Source organism: Alexandromys fortis, unplaced genomic scaffold, assembly GCF_014885135.2.
Source record: "Alexandromys fortis isolate MF-2015 unplaced genomic scaffold, M_Fortis_MF-2015_v1.1 scaffold_310, whole genome shotgun sequence".
Classification (NCBI taxonomy): domain Eukaryota; kingdom Metazoa; phylum Chordata; class Mammalia; order Rodentia; family Cricetidae; genus Alexandromys; species Alexandromys fortis.
Genome location: NW_026068202.1, coordinates 642,779 through 663,543, shown reverse-complemented (window position 1 = coordinate 663,543; position 20,765 = coordinate 642,779). Strand labels below are relative to the sequence as shown.

The 20,765-nt window shown below is 41.4% G+C and overlaps 3 protein-coding genes across 4 annotated transcripts in view; 1 reads left to right on the top strand and 2 right to left on the bottom strand.

The window, feature by feature from the left end:
• The window catches only part of Pex1 (peroxisomal biogenesis factor 1), a 41,140-nt gene extending 33,524 nt beyond the window's left edge, over positions 1-7,616 (bottom strand). Inside the window, exons 1-4 of one of the 2 annotated variants that reach the window (XM_050129960.1) lie at positions 7,435-7,616; positions 3,747-3,890; positions 475-558; positions 19-133 (exon numbers count right to left, since the gene is read on the bottom strand). In XM_050129960.1, coding sequence (XP_049985917.1) covers positions 19-133; positions 475-558; positions 3,747-3,890; positions 7,435-7,563 — 472 coding nt within the window. In that variant the 5' untranslated portion in view covers positions 7,564-7,616. The remainder of the gene's footprint in view (positions 1-18; positions 134-474; positions 559-3,746; positions 3,891-7,434) is intronic. The other variant, XM_050129961.1, reaches the window with a different exon arrangement.
• Positions 7,617-7,777: 161 nt separating this feature from the next.
• Positions 7,778-19,578, top strand: Rbm48 (RNA binding motif protein 48). The gene is made up of 5 exons (XM_050129962.1): positions 7,778-7,938; positions 8,413-8,603; positions 11,875-12,020; positions 12,963-13,531; positions 19,146-19,578. The coding sequence occupies exons 1-5, from the start codon at positions 7,828-7,830 to the stop codon at positions 19,221-19,223; spliced, it is 1,095 nt and encodes a 364-aa protein (XP_049985919.1). The 5' UTR covers positions 7,778-7,827; the 3' UTR covers positions 19,224-19,578.
• Positions 13,587-13,972, bottom strand: LOC126493146 (60S ribosomal protein L30-like). The gene has a single exon (XM_050129971.1). The coding sequence runs from the start codon at positions 13,947-13,949 to the stop codon at positions 13,602-13,604; it is 348 nt and encodes a 115-aa protein (XP_049985928.1). The 5' UTR covers positions 13,950-13,972; the 3' UTR covers positions 13,587-13,601.
• Positions 19,579-20,765: the final 1,187 nt, after the last annotated feature.

Below are 20,765 nucleotides of genomic sequence, written 5' to 3'. Positions count from 1 at the left end.
TATTACAATAGCACCTACCAATTTGGATAAATATGTAAGTCTGCTGGTCAACCCAGATGGGAACAATGGCATTAGGAAAAACTATTCGAATCTGATCTAGAAGATGCTGTTCAAGAGAAATGGCATGCAGCTCCTAGGACCAACAGAGAAAAAGGTCAAATCAGGCTGAGTCTGGACCATTCCACACCTGGAAGTCCCCACTCATTTCATTTTAAAGTTTATTGCTATATTTAAAGTATACATGGCACTATGGGATACATATGGAAGATCCACATCTCAGCTATCCTTTTGTTGTTTGGTTTCTGTGTCAAAAGAAGTTAAAGCCTACTTATTTAGAATCAATCCCAAATACTACACGAGTGTCTCACCTGTGGTTCTCATATTACACACTAGATTTCTACCAAGTCATCGCCACGATTCAGACTAACCCAGAATATCTACCGGTGCGGAGAAGGTAGCAGAGGTTTTCTTTACCAGTATCTCCCAGTCATCTTCAGAAAGCGGCTCCACCTCGACTTGTTGACAAGATACCACGTGGGAGCACGGCCTGAGAAACACCTGGAGAAACCAGAAATGCAAGATTACTATTGTAAGATTTTTCTGTATCGCTAGAAAATAAGTTCTCTCTGGTAAGATACTGTCTCGTTGTCTCTGTATGTCTCTCTGTCCCTCTCTGTCTGTCTTTCCCCTCTCCCATGGTTCACATAACACATATTAAATGCTTAAGATTCTTAGATAGGCCTTGATATACTCAATATTTTAGGAAAAACTTTCACAATGAACAACAGAACAAAGGAACACCCAGCACAACATGTTTGCAAAAATAATAATTCCAAGAAAGAAGTGTAAGAGTCAGGTGAGATACCATGTGCCTGTAATTCTAGCTACTCTGGAGGCTGAGGCAGGAGAATCTTCAATTCAAGGCCATCTTTGGCAATATAGTCAGATCTACCAAAAAAGGAAGAGGAGGACCTGAAGTGATGGCTCAGGGGTTAAGAATACCAGTTGCTTTTCTAGAGGACCCAGATTCAATTCCCAGCACCTATATGGTACCTCCCAACTATCTGAAGGAGATCTGATGCCCTCTCCTGGCCTCTATGGCCCTGCACACAGGAAAAGACATACATGTAAACAAATCACCCAGAAACACTAAATAGATGGATCAGCAGCTAAGATTACTTATTGTTCCTCAAAAAAACCCAGGTTTGAGTCCACATGGTGGTCAAAAACATCTGTAACTCCAGTTCCAAGGGATCCAATGTCCTCTTTTGACCTCTGCAGGCTTCAGCCATCCAAATGGTGCACAGTCATATAAGCAGACAAAAAAAAAACAAACAAACAAACAAACAAACAAACAAAAACCCATACACAAACTTTCAAATGATTTTTAATTGAAAAAAAAAAAAAAAGGCTGGTACGGTGTCTCAGCAAGTAAAGGCACTTGACACATGGGATGAATCTGAGAATATACAAGGTACCCCCTGTAGCCAGGAGGCAGCTACTACTCTACCTAGCAAGGTGGCTCTTGGCTCCTATTCTGTGGGAATCTTCGTAGTACTACTGCAAAACAGAGTGTGTAGAAAAGCAGACACACACCATGTAGAAGCAATGAAAATGAAAAACAATCAGGGCAATTTATAGCTGTAACGAAGGTACCAGAATCCACCATAGGAAGCTGATGCTGTCCACAGAGCTGTCCTACTGAGTGTGCTATGAAATCCTGGGCAAAGACAGGCTGACACACAGGTCACCAGTGACATCTAAGGGCATTTCCGGTGACAAATGTAAGATTCTAAGGGTTGGGGAGACAGCTTGGTCTATAAAGTGCTTGAGGGCCCGAGTTCGAACTCACAGCACTCACATAAAAGCAGTCATGAGAAATGGTTCCTACAGTCCCAGCATGGAGGAGGCAGAGAGGTGGCTCCTTGAGACTTGCCGGCCGGCCAGCCTAGAATTATCAAGCTCAGTGCAGTGAAAGAGCCTGTTTCAACAGATAAGGCAGGAAGGCTGGAGAGACCTCAGCACTTAGGAGCAGGTACTGCTCTCCCAGACAATCACGGCAGGTGGCCCACAGTCAATTGCAACTCTAGTTCCTGGGGAACTGACTTTTTCTTCTGGCCTCTGTGGGTACTTACACTCACACGCATATACCATTACTTGGACATATAATTAAAAAAAAAATCCTTAAAAGTTAAAAAAGAAACTAAGGTAGAGAGCAATTAAGGAAAAGAGCTGACGTCACCTGACCTCCACACGCATGTGCACCCCTCAGCCGCCCTCCATTAAACAAAGTAAAATTCTAGCACAAGTTTACGACACACAAAAGCCTACTGCAGGCTTATGGGCCTCTCATGAGCGACCATTGTAATTATCAACAGCATGCATAAATAAAATGCTCATGAATGAGTTCAGAGTCAGTTTTTTAAAAAGGTGTAGCACTCTCATATTGTGTCGTGAGAAACTGGTAACAGAGGGCAAACTGGCCCCATTCACTGAGACCTTAAATGTAACGACACCTCCAGACACAGTGCGTCCATCTTTGACACCCAAGCTACTGAGGATTTCAAGAACATACAAAAACAGCTCCAGAAGAGCAAGACACTGGAGCCTTAGGGGCTAGCCAGGCTCTATCTGTTCCTGCCCATGATATACAGATAAATGATAGGGAAAAAGACCCTGCATCTATATTAAACCCTCTTTCTTGGCAGTGTTCCTAAACAAGACAAGTATTTATACAGCGCCGACACTGAATTAGGTATTCTAAGTCTCTAGAGCTGACTTAGACCTTACAGGACGGCATGCAGATGGGACATGCAACTACCACGCCATAAGGATGTGAACATCTAAAGACCTTGGCATTATTCATGTGTGCTCACAGAAGCAACCCCAGCTTACATCCAGAGAAGACTGTGCATAGGAAGGTATGTAAGATAAGATTACAGGAAATACATGTTAGCTTTTTCTTTTAATCCTAAAGGCAGTTGGATGTCAACAAAGAGTAACATGCATTCTGAGGTTGGGTTGAGAGAAGGGGGAATAATGAAATTTTTACTTTCAATCAAATTTTAAGTGAATATTTAAATTGAATATTTAAAATTCTTAGAATAAGCTGATGAACATGCTTTAACAAAAATAGACACAAATCACTATGTTTTGGGGTCTACAGTAAGCACATACATTCAGGGGCAAGACAGAAATGGAAAAGACTTTTCTCTGTTGAACTGATATTTTTAACCAAGTAAGATCATGAAAGGCCAAAAGTTAGGGATCTTGGTACAAACTTATAATCTCAGGAGGATCAGCAAGTTCAGAGGTCATTCCCAGCTACACAGTGTCATGCTTCAGCATCACTGGGAGAATGGACTCCTACAAGCTTTACTCTGACCTCTGCAAGCATGCCTCTTGACCTCCTCCCCGGCCTACCACCCTTAACCCCCATCCCACCACACACATGTACACACAAAATAAATAATAAAATTGTGACCAAAACAAAAATGAAGTTCTAAAGCAGGAAGAAAAACCAATAACTCAAAAAAGGAAAACAATTTTACAAAAACAGACTGGGAAATGAGCAGTTAGAACACAGAGCCAAGCAAGAGGCACGTTCAAGGTAAGAGGAACAAAATACAGTTAGTTAGCCTGAGCATCCCAGCCTGCTTATCATGGCACATGAATCCGCACACCCTCGGTGTCTGAGAGTTAGGACGCCACATTAAAGGGAGGACACAGCTGCCAGCTGTGCTCACCTGATCCCCACTGCAGAGTCCAAGTTTCTGACCGACTTGTCTACTAATTTCAGCCACATTTTCACTGTGATCACTGAAATGTCTGCCTTCCACCCAGCTCAGGTAGGTGGGCCGGTGATCCCAGGTTACTTCTATAGCTTGATTCTATTTATCCAAACAATAGGAAAGAAAAAGGGGTTAGTTCTTATGATACTCTCCCCAGATTCTGACAAGCAACCAAAAACAGTGCTGTAGACAGACAACTACTCTTTATTCACATTTATCATGGAAGAAAAAAAAACCTATGACCATCTGGAACATCCACTAGCGGTGATGCTGGGCTCAAAGCCGAGAGTCTAATAGTCTCAATGGCCTAATTTAAGCGATTCAGAGTTCAAAATACCACAGGGAGCTGATAACTTACACAGATTTTCAGTATGTATGTGTTTAAATTAGTAATTTAAAAAGAAAATAACATACATTCAGGCAAAATGCTCATACACATAATAAAATAAAAATTTTAAAATATATAACAAGCCGAACGGTGGTGGTGCACGCCTTTAATCCCAGCACTCGGGAGGCAGAGGCAGGAGGATCTCTGTGAGTTCGAGGCCAGCCTGGTCTACAAGAGCTAGTTCCAGGACAGGAACCAAAGAGTTACAGAGAAACCCTGTCTCGAAAATCCAAAAAAAAAAAAGAAAAAGAAAAAAGAAAAAAATATATATATAACAACACAATTTAGAGTTATGAAACACCAACCAGCTGCGATATTTAATATCTTACTGATCAATGAATTTATTTAAAAAGTAATAAACACACAAAATAAAAGTACAAAAATTAAAAAGGTAAAAAGTGAACACAGGTCTGTGTTCCTAGAGGGAATTACTGTTAGTTGTCTCTTGTACTTCCTTCCTGAAATGTTTTATTATGTACTTTTTAAATGACTTTTAAAGTTGATAGAACTGCCTGGGCATGTTAGTACATGCCTTTAATCCCAGCACACGGGAGGCAGAAGCAGGCTGACTCTATGAGTTCGAGGCCAGCCTAGTCTGCATAGCGAGCTCCAGGCCAGCCAAGACTACACAGTAAGAGACAGTCATTCTCAAAAAGAAAAGCTAAACAAACAAACAAATAAATAAAGGTCATAAAACTATAAGAACATATCATTTTAAACGGGCTGGAGAGATGGCTCATTGGTTAAGAGCGTTGTGGTACTTCTGCCTATGTGGATCCAGCTCTGTGCTCTCCCGGCCTCCACAAATATCCTCACATGTGACAGACAGATATACACACAATTAAAAATAAATCCTTAAAATTAAAAATATATTAGAATAACAAAACATGAAAATAATGTAATATGTAAGCTTGTGGCTGAGAATTAAAGACCAGTGTCCTCCATGGCTACAGAAGTGTACTTCCAGGGCTGGCACTGCACATCTGTGACTCTAGCAACCGGGAGGCTGAGGCAGAAGGGTTGTGATTCAAGGTCAAATTGGGTTACACAGTGAGATTCTGACTCTGAAAAAAAAATTACACTCGTTCGAGGAATTGTGAGAAATATGTGCACTTGGAAGGAAAGAAATTCCTTTCACAAAAACACAACACTATGAACAATTTTGTGTGCTCTGCTAACGCTTTTCAGTCAGTGATTCATGCGTTTGTATATCATGGGCAAGATTTACAGGCTTTACCCTTTCACTACTGCATCGCAAGCATTTCCACATACTCACCCTCCTTAGTAAAAAGCCAGCAGGCTGAAGACTTGCTATCTCAGGAAGCTTAATGTTATTAAGTTCATTTCTCTAAGTCAAAATAAATCCAAACCTTAAAATGGCAAACACCAGCCGGGCTGTGGTGGCACAGGCCTTTAATCCCAGCACTCGGGAGGCAGAGGCAGGCAGATCTCTGTGAGTTCGAGGCCAGCCTGGTCTCCAAGAGCTAGTTCCAGGACACGCTCTAAAGCTACAGAGAAACCCTGTCTTGGGAAAAAAGGCAAACATCAAACTCTCATTTACACTAAATTTCAGTACTTTATCTTTCTTTTAACAATACCAATTGCAAAGAATACTAGAGTCCCTTCTGAGGCAAGATGGCACTCAAATGCTCTTTAATAAACTTGTATACACAAGAAAGTCACTGATAGCCAGTCCTCAGGGTGCACTCTGGAGGCGGGCAGATCTTTGAGTTCAAGGCCCGGCTAGTCTGGTCTACAGAACAAGCTCCAGGACAGTAAGAACGACCAGAGAAACCCTGTCTCGGAGAAAGTCACTGTGTAACCTTTAGTTGCATATTGCATCATTTTCTCACAATTTCCAAACAATGATCCAACTGTTTTTGCTGACAGAGATCATTCAACTAAACACAATTTGATAAAGGAAAATAAAGCACCAGTTTGGAGTCAAAAGTCCTAGGTCATTATGTAGGTTATAAGGGCAGAGGTCAAGGACTTTTGTTATGGGGTTTCATAAGCTCAGCAACTCAGTCCCCTGATTTCATAGGAAACCTTTAAAACCAGTGACACTGCAGGAGGAAATATGAATTCTAAAATATCCAAAACATCGACGAAGCCCCTGCCCTCCAAGGGAGAAAAAGGAAAAAAAAAAAAAAAAAAAACAACCTGAGCAAACAAGAAAGACATCTCAATCATTTTTTTTGGCCAAAATGTAGTTACTAGTCAGGTGGTGGTGGCTCATGTCTTTAATCCCAGCACTAGGTAGGCAGAGGCAGGTGGATCTCTATGAGTTTGAGGGCAACCTGATCTACAGAGTGAGTTCCAGGACAGCCAAGGGCTGTTACACAGAGAAACTCTGTCTCAAAAAAAAAAAAAAATTAAAAAAGACAAAGGGTAATGAGACAAGCTGGAGCTTGTGTGATTGATTTCCTTCCCCCACAAAGCAAACACATCAGACAGTTAAAAACTGTCTATTTGGTGAAGACAAACTAATTAACAACAAGAATGATTCTGATGAAATTGGTATGTTTTCATAGGTGGGTTTTAAAAGCAAGATAGAAGTAGCTCAAGAGGAAAGAAAGGTGGGCTAATTGAAGTCATTTCAACTGTTGGATAGTTCTTTTATGATCTAGTAGTCCGGTATCATGCATCTAGGATTTTAAGAGAGTACAAATATTCTAATTTTCGTCCCCATGAACACACTCAAACCAGAGAACCTATCTGCACTCACTCTTTGTTAAAAAAACAAACAAACAAACAAAAAAAAAAACCTGGATGCTGTATTTCCTCAGATGGTTATAACGTTGAAACACCATAATGACAGCATCCAGACAGTGATAGTTTGGGGAGATCCACTTGGATCCTGGTTACCACGTGAAGGTGTGAGGTAGGAACAATTCCATCGCCTTCTCTTCCCTTCCCTGCACACCCTTGCAGTGTAGTGTTCGAAGCCCTCCTAATAATAAGCTGTCACCTTATTAACCTTCTGCATAAATTGGCAACCTCGTAATCTACAAATCAAGTCTGCCACTCCAGGCCTCTGTGGCAGTACTGGCAACTCGCTGGCAGGACAATACTCTAATAACCATGGAAAAGCTCTCTAGAGCTTTTCAACCTAGAGTTAGAACTGGACCCAGCTAAAGAGGCGGACTAGGAAATCCTAGCCGCGGTGCGGGTGGTGCTGGCACCTCACGCCGTGCCCGCTGCGGGGCTCGAGCGACGGGGAAGGTGTCAGCCGATCCCACACGAGCGCGTTACCTGCAGCAGGTACAGCTGGGCCACGAGGCGCCGCGGCAGATGGAGGAAGCAGTCCCGAGCGTTCGTGAAGGCCACCGTCACGACCGCCCCGCCAGACCCCGCACCCGCCAAACGCTCGCTGCTCCACATCGTCCCGGCGCAGCTCCCCCAGCCCACCCCAGGCAGAGTCCGCCCCCTTCCCCGGAAGGCCCGGGCGGCGGAGCCCGAGAACATCGATCGGCCCCTCCCTCCTCCGAGCCTCTAGGGGGCGGCACACTGCAGACCGAATTCTCGCTCTCAGGAGACGACGGTCCAGCCGATCTAAGCACGCTCGGCCCATTCTGCTCTCTTATTGGACACAGAGGAGCGCATCCGGCGGATGTTGTTCTGGCGCCCAGGACTGCGGCCGGCGAGATGGCGTTCAGTGACGGCAAGCCGGGTTGCGTGTTCGACCACCACGTCCAGACGGCCGTGTGCGATTCGCGGGCCAAATACCGGGAGAGCCGACGCCCTCGTGCGGTCAAGGTAGAGTCACTTCGGTTTCCTAGCTTTCCTGGGCATGGCCAGCCTCCAGAAAGCGTAACAGGGATGCTGCCTGAGCCTCCTCTCTGAGTCGAGGCGGCACGAGGACCCAAATGTTATCACTATTGTCGGTCAGCTACTTACTAGACCGTTACTCCACGAAAACACGATTTTTAGTTTTGTATTCTACGTGTTTACAATAGCGTCCTTCTCACAGGACGAGCACGGAGTGAGTTCAGTGACTTTTCCATTATCTTTTCTGGAGTCAGCTTCTGGAAAAAAGTCTATTAAATAGTATAGTCAGATACCCTAATGTGGTGTGTGTTATGCTTAGTCCAGAAGAGTGACAGTTTTGTGTATATGTTTTACAGACTGGATTGGGCAGAAAAAGTTCCATTTAAAAAAAAAAAAGTCGGGGACAGATTTGCCAGAGGTTTGTCTGTGGGGTGCATTTAACGAGACTTTTTTTTTTTTAAGGTATATACAATCAACTTGGAATCTCAGTACTTATTAATACAAGGCGTGCCTGCAGTGGGGGCCATGAAGGAATTAGTTGAACGATTTGCTCTGTATGGTGCGATTGAACAGTATAACGCTCTAGATGAATACCCAGCGGAAGATTTTACAGAAGTTTATCTCATTAAATTTGTGAAATTACAAAGTGCAAGGTATGTACAAGTTAAGCAGTGCCCATGCCTTGTATTACTGTTGCTGTCTTTTTGGCCCCAGGGTTTTCCGAAACATACCCAAATCACACAAACACTTATCACCCACCATCTTCCTGTTTGTTTGTTTGTTTTAGGGGGAGTTCAAGACAGAGTCTCTCTGTGTGGCCCTGGCTGTCCAGAAACTAATTCTGTAGACCAGGCTGGCCTCTGCCTCACCCGTGCTGGGATTAAAGGTGTGCACCACCACCTGCCAGCTCCCTGTTTGTGTTTTACCTTTCCAGGCTTCACATGCGCTAGTCAAACAGCCCAACAGTCACTTACAGCCCTGGCTCTTCCTCCAAATTTTTAAAAGGCTGACTTTAAAAAGATACTATCTCTTTCCTCTTATAATTGTGCTTTTCTTTCCATCCTCTCATATCTGTGCATAACTGTTTTTGAACCTGTAGTATGGTAGATTCAGAATTATCTGCAGTGAATTTCCAGTCCTATGTCTTCATTACTTTGGACGTTTTTGTTGTTGTTGGTTTTTTTTTTTTGTTTGTTTGGTTTTGTTTTTAATACTGCTAAGCAAATTTTTCCTCTTCTTAAAATCAACATGGCAAAGAGGTCTGCTTTTTGAGGGTCCCTGAGGGTGAAGGAAATGAAATAACTTATGTAAAGGCATTAGACTGGTACCTCCTATTAAGAGTAAATATTAGCAATGGCAATTCTTATTGTTATGGTTCTATATCAATCAACTTCTTTTTAATACATTAATGACATAAACCTTGTGTTCCAATAAGATTGAAGTCAACAATGCTTTATTTCAGTGTTCACCCTTTTGTGGGGGAAGAGTGTGTGTGTGTAGGCTAGAAGCCAATGCCAAGTGCCTTCTTCATTTGTTCCCCACCTTTATTTATTTATTTGTTGAGACAAGTTTTTTCTATGTAGCCCTGGCTAGCCTAGAACTGGCTATGTAGACCGGGCTGACCTTGAACTCCAAGCTTCCTCCTGACTCCAGCTATCCTTCTACCAGATTTAAAGTCATAGGCTCTATCTTATTTTTTTGAGACAGGGTCTCTTACTGAATCTGAAGCTCATCAACTAGATTTGTTGGTATCTCCTCTCTCTCCCTCACCAGCACCAGGATTGTAGGTTTGCAGCAGTGCCCAGCTTTACGTGGCTGTCAGGGATCTGAACCTAGACACCCAAGCTTAAGCAAGTGTTGTCCCCACGGTGCACTCTCTCTAGTTCACCTTAGCCATTTTTTTCTTTTGAATCACTAACCTGATTTAAAACATATCTTTCCCTGACTTTTGCCGTTCATATATTTTTGTAGTAGAAAAAGACTTCACATTTCCTGGAGCTGGAGTCATTAGTAGTTGTGAGTCACCCAGTATGGGTCTTGGGATTTTAATCTGCTCTTCTACTAGACCAGCGAGTGCTCTTGGCATCAAAGCAACTCTTTCTTTGCGTGCTACTCATAGTCCACCACAAAAGCACTTGACTTCAAAGACTGTGTATCTTTTGCACCAGTTGGCCAGCTCCTCGTGGTTAGGAAACCATATGGAGTAGTGCGTTTTTTATCTCCACAGAACTGAGTTGACTCTGGAGTTAGCTATCCCAATTGAACCCTGGTTTTGTAAATGAATGTATAAACATGATCCAGTTACCAATTTCCTGGTGCCTTGGTTTCATCATAAGATGGTTATAACAATTTAAGTGAAGCATTTATAGCACAAGTATTAATAATTATCTGTAGATTCAGAAGCACTGAGTTACTTGGTTCAGCATAGATGTTTAGTATTTCTTGAATGAATAAAATCCTTTTTTAATTAGTTATTTCTCTTTTGTTTTTATGTGTATGTGGTGTGGTAGTGTGAGCTTATACACCCATATCCATGCAGGACCCTGTGGAGCAGAAGAGGGCATCAGATCCCTGCAACTCGAGTTATTGTGAGTTGCCACGTTGGGAATTGAACCTGAGTCCTCTGGACTAGCAGCCAGTGTTCTTAACTAACCCCTTAGCTATCTCTCCCACCCCAGAAGGAACACAGTTCTTAATTTTGCATTGAGTTGTTAATATGGTGTAGGAGGTCCTTCTATATTTGTGTTGATTTCATTGGTTGAATAAAGAAGCTGCCTTGGCCTTTTGATAGGGCAGTCCTTAGGTGGGCAGAGTAGACAGATCTGAATGCTGGGAGAAAGAAGGCAGAGTGAGAGAGCCGCCCGCCGTGAAGCTGCCAGGTCAGACATGCTGAATCTTTCCCGGTAAGCCACAACCTCGTGGTGAACACAGATTATTAGAAATGGGTTGAATCAAGATGTGAGAGTTAGCCAAGAAGAGGCTAGATATATATAATGGGCTAGGCAGTGATTTAATTAATACAATTTCTGTGTGTAGCTATTGTAGACCAGGCTAACCTTGAACTCAGAGAGATCCACCTGCCTCTGCCTCCAGAGTGCTGGGATTAAAGGCATGCACCACCACAGCCCGGCTGATAAATCTTTTTATTAGGAGTACTTTCCAGGTCAGTGTGGTCATCTAGAAACAAAGCATTTTCCCCCCCCCCCCCAACCCTCGCCACACACAGACACTTAAATCTATGGAATTCCTGTTAAACTTTTATCTTAGGTAAATTTAGATTAAAAAGCCATGACTGGGTGTATGACTCAGCAATTAAGAGCATGTACTGCTGCTCTATAGGACCTGAGTTCTATTCTTAGCAACCAGGTCATGTCTGTAAACTCTAGCTCCAAGCCAGAGCCTCTGCACACACTTACACATTAAAAATAGTAAAATAAATATAAATAATAACAATAATAATAATAACTTTCTAGGTATGGTAGTGCATACCTTTAATCCCAGTACTTGGTAGACAGAGGCAGGCAGATCTCTGTGAGTTCAAGGTCAGCCTGATTTACACAGTAAATTCAGGACAGCCAAACCTACATAGTGAAACCCAGTCTCAAAAAAAAAAAAAAATGCATCTAGGGACTGGAGAAGACACAGAAACTAAGAGCACTTATTGCTGTTATAGAGGACGCAGGTTTGGAGTTCGGTTGCCAGCACCCATGTCAGGTGGTTCACAACTGTCTGTAACTCCAGGTCCAGGGGTTTTATCACCCCTGGCCTTCTTGGGCAACTGTACTCGGGTGCACATACCCACATGCAGAGACATACACCTACGAATAGGGCATAAATAAAAATAGTAAAAGCAATGTTTTTTTAAGCTACGTAAGTTATGTATTTTCCTTTTGAATACTCTTTAAATTATGTATTTCTTTTTAGGATAGCTAAGAAAAAGATGGATGAACAGAGTTTCTTTGGTGGGTTACTTCATGTGTGCTATGCTCCAGAATTTGAGACAGTTGAAGAAACTAGACAAAAGTTAGAAGAAAGAAAGACTTATATTGCAAGAGCTACTAAAAGCAAAGGTACAGAAACTCTGTTTTTTTTTTTTTTTTTTTTTTTAACAGCTTCTGTATATCAGGCATTGCTAGGGATGTGTGTCATTGTGGAGTTTCTGCTCAGTCATGGTCTTTGGTGTCTTTAACCACAGGGTTCTGTACAGTCTTGACTAGAAAGGGAGAGAAGTTGGTTCATGAACTATTTATTTCTTACAGGATGTGAGAGGTGTTTGAATTTTAGTAAGTGCTATCCAGAAGGGGAGTGAAAAGGATGGCAGGGCAAGCCAGGCTATATGTTTAAACACCTAGAGAATGAAATTGTCATTCATTGTGTTTAAGGAGCTATAAGTCCTAGAGGGTAACCAATGTGCCGAGGTTTCAGTGAGAGGGACCAAGACAGTGCTGTGTCCCGTGCCAATGCACCCAGTGTCTGACATGAAGGCAGTGTAAGCAGTTTTGATTTGTCGGCTGCTCAGAAGTGCTCTTCATCATGGGAAAGTTCAGATGGCTTCGTGCCCAGCTCAGTTGTTCCTATCACAAGTAGGAACTAAACATGGTTTATCTATATAGTAGAATATTCTGAAACTGTACAAGCTTTCTATGCAATGGCATGGGAAACTCTAAGATTACAGGTAGTGGAAAATGTAAAAGAACAGATTTTATTATCTTTTAAGTAGGGAGACAAGGAGACTCGAGAGGAACAGTGAGACAGTCTAGATAGATGAATGAGAAAATGTAGTAGATGAGTAGGGAAAGCAAGGACAAGGGAAGCTTGGCATGCTACCCCCTTTGTATCCTTTCAAAGGCCTTTAAATCTTATCATGTATTCCCTGTTCTGGAAGTGTAATATTGGGAGCAGAGCTTGTTAACATCAAGTTGTTTATAGAATTACAAGATTCTGAATGACTAAAATAATTAATGAACCATTTGTTTACTGTTCTGTCAACTTTTAAAACTATAACTTTGAAGATTATTACTTGACAAAGAAGAAACTGGTTCCAGAGCAAAAAGGAACAAAAAATCCTAGACAAGATTTTCATTCACATATACCCGGATTTTCTACAGCTGCTTTGAACACTTCTCCTGAGAATTCAAGTCCTTGTCTTCCTTATTCTTGTGAATTGCCTTTGTGCTATTTTACCTCCCAAACCACTTGTTTACCTGGGGACCACGTGGACGGAGCATCAAACTCCTGTAGTGGCAGCAGGAACCATGGTGAACTGTCAGAGCACTGTAACTACAGTGCCTTTTCCCCAGAACTACAGACGAGTACTTACAAAAGTGCACTACCTTGCTCTAGTGTGCAAGAGGCTGTTACTACCTCAGAGTCAGTCGGCAGATTTATGCCTAGGACAACACAGCTGCAGGAAAGGAAAAGAAGGAGAGACTGTGATCGTGAACTCGGAACTTTTTCTGAAACAAATACAAGCAGTAACGAGGTTGTGATTGGACCTAAGTTACCAGGTCTTCCCACAGTGGATCTGCAGGATGACTCCTTGAACACCACGGCAAACTTAATTCGGAGTAAACTTAAAGAGGTGAGTTTTTTTTCTTATACATTTATTTTTTTAAAGGAGCTCTGGTAAAGTTTTATTAAAGGAAAACTTTCTACTTTTCACCAATCTGTTCTGGCATGCTTCTAATAATGTCAGAATCACCTGGGTCAATGATGGCCAGTGTGCATACTCTGTAGTATTTTCCACACGCTGTGCCCAACTCAATGTTATTGCCACTGTAGTGATGGACACCAGTTTTAGCCAACATGGCATAGTATTCTATTTCAGATTTCCTCAAGGCGGGGCAGTTGTTGGCGAGGATCACCAATTTCGCTTTGCCCTGTCTGATCATCTTCAGAGTCTGTTTGTATCCCAGCACGTACTTCCCACTTTTCATAACAAGCTGGAGCCGAGAGTTGATCGACTCCAGAGACTTTTTCGTCTTCTTTGCTGCCACCATCTTCCTGCCTTAGGTGCGGGACGGCCCCCAACCAAGACCAGCCGCCAAGATAGCCAGGGAGTGAGAAAGCTTCTTATACATTTTTTATATTTTTATATTTCCTTATATTTTCTCTTATATTGAGATAACTTAGTTGAGGACAAACAACTTTATAGGAAATTATTTGGAGGAACTAAAATTATTTGTCTTACTTTTTGATTTTGATGTATTTTCCCACCTTTATTTTCCAAAATGACATGATTAATATTTATTTTATTTGGCAGTAATTCTTGACTTAACAACAAACAGATATATTTTATGTCAGTGTTCCAGTCAATCAGACTGTGATAGTAGATTCCAGATGTTGTCTCTCCTTCCCTTTTAAAGTTCCCTAGGTAGTATAGCAGAAGCTAAAATTAACAGTTATAATCAGTTAGTTCTCTTAAATTCAAAGTTACTGCAGATAACATCAAAGTCAAAATGTTTTTATGGTAGATATCCATAAGAGAAGGAATTATTTTGATTAATTAATTAGTTAATTAATTTTTGGAGCCCCATCCCTACTGCATCCACAGCCCACAAGCTGAGATTTCTAAAAACCGAGTCGTCAGTTGCCCTACACTTGACACTTTATGTATGAACCTCAAGGAGCTGAACTCGTTGGAAATCAGATTGTCTTTTCCCGTTATTTACATAGAAAGTGAACATATGAAGTAGCTTATGAAAGCTCTCCTTTTGTGGAGTGGAGCTAGGCCTTGTAGAAACCGTACATGGAGGGACGCGGCATGTTCTCACGGCTAACTCCTGGATACATAGTCCTGTTCGCACAGTTGCTCTCCCGTTTGGCAATGTGACTAAGAGGCTAAGGTGACCTCATTTCTTTTACAGAGTTTTGTTTTCACCTAATGGTTATTATTTGGTAAAGGATGAGGACTTGCTTCAGATAGTAAGTGTATGAACATGGATTTTATGTTTAACTACCAAATTGTGTCAGTGTGTGTCAGCACAGTATATCCCCGGGCGCACTGAACTGCGGCATAGACACAGGTGACAGCTGTCTCAGTCAGGGCTGACCGCTTTTTAAAGTGCAAAGTCTACATCTCATACATGGAAATAAAAGAACAACAAAAAGAAAGACTTTACCACAGTTTCTAGTATTCTTCCATTTCAAATCAAGATGTTCTTAATAGTGCTTTTGACCTACTATTAATAGTAACTTTGGGTAATGGAATAATAACAATGTATTTAGTGTTCATCCCTCCCCCGGCCCTCCTGGGAGTTGAAGATTGTACCATTTTTATGATAGTTTTTCCAATTTTTTTCATCTCTCACACTGAACAGTCCTGTCTTTAAATTTATCTGTTATTACAAATGCTTCAAAATTTGATGGTGCAGACTCAGCAGGCAGAAGTAGATAGACCTCTAGTCTACATAGTGCCTGCCAGACCAGGCCAGCCCAGCCCAAGAAGTTACACAGTGAGACAACAGCAAAAACAAAAACAACCCAGTAAAACCAGAGTATCTGTCTGTATCCTGTTTGTTTTCTTCATTGTAGCTGTTCTGTCTGAAGAAATCCCAATGTAGTTTTCATTTGCATTTGTTTAGAGATACGGGATATGTTCATTTGCATTTCCCTGATGGCTAATGATGTTGAACACTTTCAAATATTTTTTGGCCATATGTATTTCTTTTGAAATCTGTTCAACTCATTAGCCTATTTATTGACTGGATGACTTGGGTTTTTTTATTTTATAACTTTTACAGTTCTTAGAGATTCTCATTATTAACTCCTTACTTGTTTAGTTAGCCGAGATCCCCATTCCGCAGTCTATCTCTGTGCCCTTCAGTTCCATGCAATCTGTCTGTTTGGAGTTCATCTGTCTGCCTCGGAGTTTGTTACTTAAGGTCCTTAATCCATCTTCCGGTGTGTGTGTGTGTGTGTGTGTGTGTGTGTGTGTGTGTGTGTGTGCGTGCGCAGTAAGGGGTACAGATCCAATGTTAATTTTCTGTGGAAATCCAGTTTTTTAGCCCCCTTTGTTGAAGATGCTGTTTCCCCCCCTGTGTTTTTGATACCTTTGTCAAAAAGTCTGTGGTTGTGGTTGTATAGGTTCATTTCTGGGTCCTCTCTTCCGTTCCACTGTTCTTTATTCTTGTCTTTATCCAGCCCTGCGCTGCTTCTGTCACCATGCCTCAGTAATCTGAGATAAGATGTCGTTCCTTGTCTAGCCTTGCTCTCACTACTTAAGATTCTTTAGCTTTTCAGGAGTCTTTCGTACCTCCATGTGAATTTTAGGACAATTTTTTTTCCTGTTTTTGGAAGGGTGTCTTTGATATTTTGATAAGGATTGTGTTTATTCTACAGGTCACTTTGGGGAATAATAGCAACTCTCACAACGTTAGTTCTGCCAGGGCCAGTGAGAGGGTTCAGTGGGCCAAGGTACTTTCCACAAGCCTGAGTCAATCCCCAGAACTCACGTGGTAGGAAGAGAACCAGTTCCTACAAGTTTTCCTCTGACTTTCATACACATATGCATTCCCTCATACACAAATGGATAAATGTGGTTTTAAAAATTAATTCTGCTGAGCACTGGTGGCAAATGCCTTTAGTCCCAGCACTCTGAACACGGGCAGGTGGATCTCTGTGAGTTCAAGGCTAGCCTAGTCTACAAAGCAAGTTCTAGGACAGCCAAGGCTACACAGAGAAACCCTGTCTCAAAAAACAAACAAACAAAAGCAAGAAAAAAAAATTTTGCCAGGGGCTAGTGAGCTGGCTCAGTGGGTCGAGGACTTGCTGCCAAGTCTGACCACCTGTGTTCTAGCATCCACTCCCACAAGCTGCACACTGGGGTGTGGGTGGGATGGAGCAGAATAATAATTATAGATTTTAAAATTAATTCTGCCAGTCCATGAACATGAGAGGTCTTGCAATTTCCTGGTGTCTTTTTTCAGTGTCTTTTCTCACTATATTACGGTTTTGACTAGAGATCTTTGACCTGACTAAATGTCCTGGGTTTGTTTTAAGTGTGTGGTGTATGTGTATGTACATGTTCATGTATGTGTGCACATGGCTTCCTCTGTCACTTTCTACCTCTGTTTTTGAGAGAGAATCTCTCACTTAACCTGGAGCTCACTGGTTTGGCTAGGCTGGCTGCTGCACAGCCTACTGTCTGTCTCCCCAGAGCGATGCTGTAGGTGTACACTACTGCATCCAGCCTTTTGACCTGGGGCTGAAGATCTGCATGGCAAGGACCTTTCACCTGAGCTGTCTTCCCAGCCATTAGGTTTTGTTGTTGTTATTGTTAATGGGATTTTTTTTTCTCTTAAAGCAAGTTCATTGCTTTATAGAAAAGCTACTTTTATTGATTTTTGTGTATTTTGATGAAACTGCTTATCATAGTTAAGAGTTTTCTAGATGAGACTTTAGAATTTTTTTTTTTATGATTAATAGAATGGTTATTTATTTAAAGGGGAAAAACTTACAGATCACTGTCCCAGACAACAGCCCTCTGTGCAATCAGGAAGGGAGTCTAGTCGCTGGAAGCAGAGCAGGAAGCAAGAGAGCGACTTTAGAATATTTTAAGTATAAAGTTGTAGAGTCTTCTAAGTATAAGGTTGTGTAGTCTACAAATAGAAATAATCTGACATTTTCTTTTCTGTTTATTTTTGTCTTTTTGCTCTGACTTAGACTCACAATATTAAATTGAATAAGATGGAAAGAAATGGACACCCTTGTCTTCATTTCTGATATTAAAGAAATTCTGTGTCTTCCTCTAATATGTACTGAGATAAACACGTAATTTCTGTTCTTGATTCTATGTGCTGTGTTTCCTAGGTGGGGGCCTTCCTGGAAATCCTAGGAGTGAAACTAGCTTTGTTGTGGTTACGTGATCTTCATGTGTTCTTCAATTTGCAATAATCTATTTATTTATTTATTCATTCATTTATTTATTTATTATGTATACAATGTTCTGTCTGCATGTATGCCCGCAGGCCAGAAGAAGGCACCGGATCTCTTTACAGATGGTTGTGAGCCAACCTTGTGGTTGGCTGGGAATTGAACTCAGGACCTCTGGAAGAGCAGGCAGTGCTATAAACCACTCAGCCATCTCTCCTGCCCCTGTCAATTTGCAATAATTTTATTGAAAACTTTTTACTTTTATGTTGATCAGAGGAATTGGGCTATAGTTTTCTTGTTTGTTGGTTCCTGTATGACTTGTTATCAGGCTGATGCTGGCTTCTTAGAATGCGTTAGATAATAATGTTCTGCTATTTTAACTGGTTAGAAAAGCATTGGTGTTAGTTCCTCTTTAAGGGTTAGTAGAATTCAGAAGTGAATTCATTGGTCTTGGACATTACTTTTCTAGGGACTTTTATTGATACTTTAATCTTCTTGAGTTAATTTTAAAAGATCATAATAGTAATCCCACCAAATGAGAGTAAAGATCATTACCCAAATTCTTTTAGTTGAATTAAGCAAGCTTTGTTTTCTGTCAGACAGGGCTGTCTTCCTAAAGCAGGGTTGAGAAAATAGCGTTGAATATAATTGAGTGAGATTCATACCGAAAATAGCATTGAACATAATAGAGAGTAGAATTCATATAGTTCAAGATCTGCAAGGCGAGGGGGTTGTCAAGGTTCGAGGGTTTCCACAGGAATTTTGGTTATGTAGGAATTTGGCAGAACATCTCAAAATTGTTGAGCAAAACATCTCACAAGATAGAGGTCAAGGAATAAGGTCTGGAACATGTCAAATTCCAGAATATGGGTGAAGACATGGTCAAATACAAGTTTTATAGAAAACAGGAATGAACTTTTTTGACTGTGTTACAAGGTAGTTTCTCATCTTAAGAAGGCTCGGGCTGGTCCATCAATAGATTGCCTAGGAATTTATCCATTTCTTTGGACTTTCCAGGTTTTTGAAATATGTTTTCAAAGAATTCCCAAATGATTTTCTGAATTTCACTGGAATCTGTTAAAACCTTCCTGGTTTTTTGTTTTTGGTTGATTGATTAGTTTGTTTTGGTGTGTTTACACTTCTCCCCACCTTTCTCCCGTCCCTCCCGCTCTTAGTTTGTTGCTCTTACTTTTGTAAGGAAATAAGTCCTTATTTGGTTGTTCCTGTGTATTGTTCTTTTAGTCTACATTTACTTATTTCTGTCCAGTTTTTACTATCTGTTGCTGTCTACTGCTGAGTGGTTTTTCTTCTTCTTAAACCAGGTGATTTCATCTGTGCCAAAGACTCCAGCGGAAGATATGTATACAAGTCACCCACGAAAACAAAGAAGAAGAATATAGCTTGCCAGCAAGTTAGTCTTCTCTTTCTTTTTCTTTTTGAGTCAGGGTCTCACTGGGTAGCTGTTGCTGGCTGGAACTCTCTGTGTAGACCAGGTTGGCTTTGGGCCTCTGCCACTGGGTGTTGGGATTAAAGGTGTGTACTACCACACCAAGCTAAAATGATATTTTCTGGAGAGATCCTTTTGTTTTCTGTTTGTTTTGTTTTGCCTTTTATGTTTAGCATTTTAATTATTTGCAATATCTTACTACTGGTGTTTTAAAGTAAACTAATTTTTCTGTATTTCTTTTTAAGCTGTGTGCAAATATGTATGTCCTTTTTGGATTTACACTCAATGTAGCAGAAACTGTTCTTTTCACACTGTATTAGTTCTTACGTTACAATATTTATATTGTTTGAAATAAATATAACAATCTGTAATGCAACCAGATCTGACTTAAATGCAGGTATTGAGCAATTCGTGTTCAAAAACTAGTAGTCAGATTGTTTCTGAATATCAGAGCTTCAAAATTAAGGCAGTTCTGTAAAGGAAAAATGCCGGTATATGTTAGAGCAGAGATCTAGAAATACACATGCTATTGTAGCTTCTAAGAATAACTTACATGAATTATGGTAATCTAAAAACGAATTAACTTTGGAAACTCTGGGTTTCTACCCTGTCAGCATATCTGTACTCTGTCTTCTGTCAGTGGACTATGTAGTTTTGTGCAGGCTATTTCTATCTTCTTTACTGGGAACAGTAAACTAAGAAGGCACCGTGTGCTGTATGCATGCTGCTTCTTGTCCCTAAGGACCTTCTTCAGTGAGTTGTGGCTGACCGTGTCATAAGATAAGGCTTATTTCAGTTGCTGTGGGGTGTTGTCAGCTCTGCCAGTATGGCTTTTCAGGGCTGGATGATGCTACAGGAAATGGCCAACGAGGGATTAGGTCCTCCATTCACAAGAGGTGGTTATAGAGATTGCTGTGCTGGAATCTCAGGTAAAAAGTCTATTAGCAGCCTAAACAGAGCTGGAAAGAACAGATGCTGTCTGCATCAGGCTGCTCAGACAGGAAGCGTTGTCTCTACCTCAGGACCCTGGTAAATGAATGCAGTGTGCAACCGTGAGGGGAGGGGGATGAGGAGTTCTTCAGTGGTGCTGAATTGCATCTTCACAGGAGGAAACGGGTTTGGAGAGTGGGTTGTACTGCTAAAAATGGTTAAGAAGATAATTTTCCATGTAGCTTAGTGTGTGGCAGTCCAGAAACTTCTCTTCTGGCCTTCATGGGAGGAGCTGTTATGTCGGTTCTCTCTGTTCCTAAGTGCATTCCTGGTCTGTTTTGTGAGTGTGAGAACAATGTTTGGTTATCCACTTCATACACAGTAGTGGCCATGACGGGAAAGGGATAGGCTTGTGCCTTGTCAAACAGGGAAAGAGGAAGAGGAAGAGGCAGGAGTCATCTTCAAGATGAGTTCACAGCAGTTGAGGTACCACAAGACCACACTGCAACAGAACTGTCTGGCTGCTCAATCCTAAATGGTCTCCCTAGTCCTGTCCATTTCTGCT

Coding starts and splice junctions, on each gene's coding strand:
- LOC126493146 (XM_050129971.1), bottom strand. CDS start 13,949: ATGGTGGCAGCAAAGAAGACGAAAAAGTCTCTGGAGTCGATCAACTCT.
- Rbm48 (XM_050129962.1), top strand. CDS start 7,828: ATGGCGTTCAGTGACGGCAAGCCGGGTTGCGTGTTCGACCACCACGTC. Junction 7,939..8,412: donor GACGCCCTCGTGCGGTCAAG/GTAGAGTCACTT, acceptor TTTTTTTTTAAG/GTATATACAATCAACTTGGA. Junction 12,021..12,962: donor AAGAGCTACTAAAAGCAAAG/GTACAGAAACTC, acceptor ATAACTTTGAAG/ATTATTACTTGACAAAGAAG.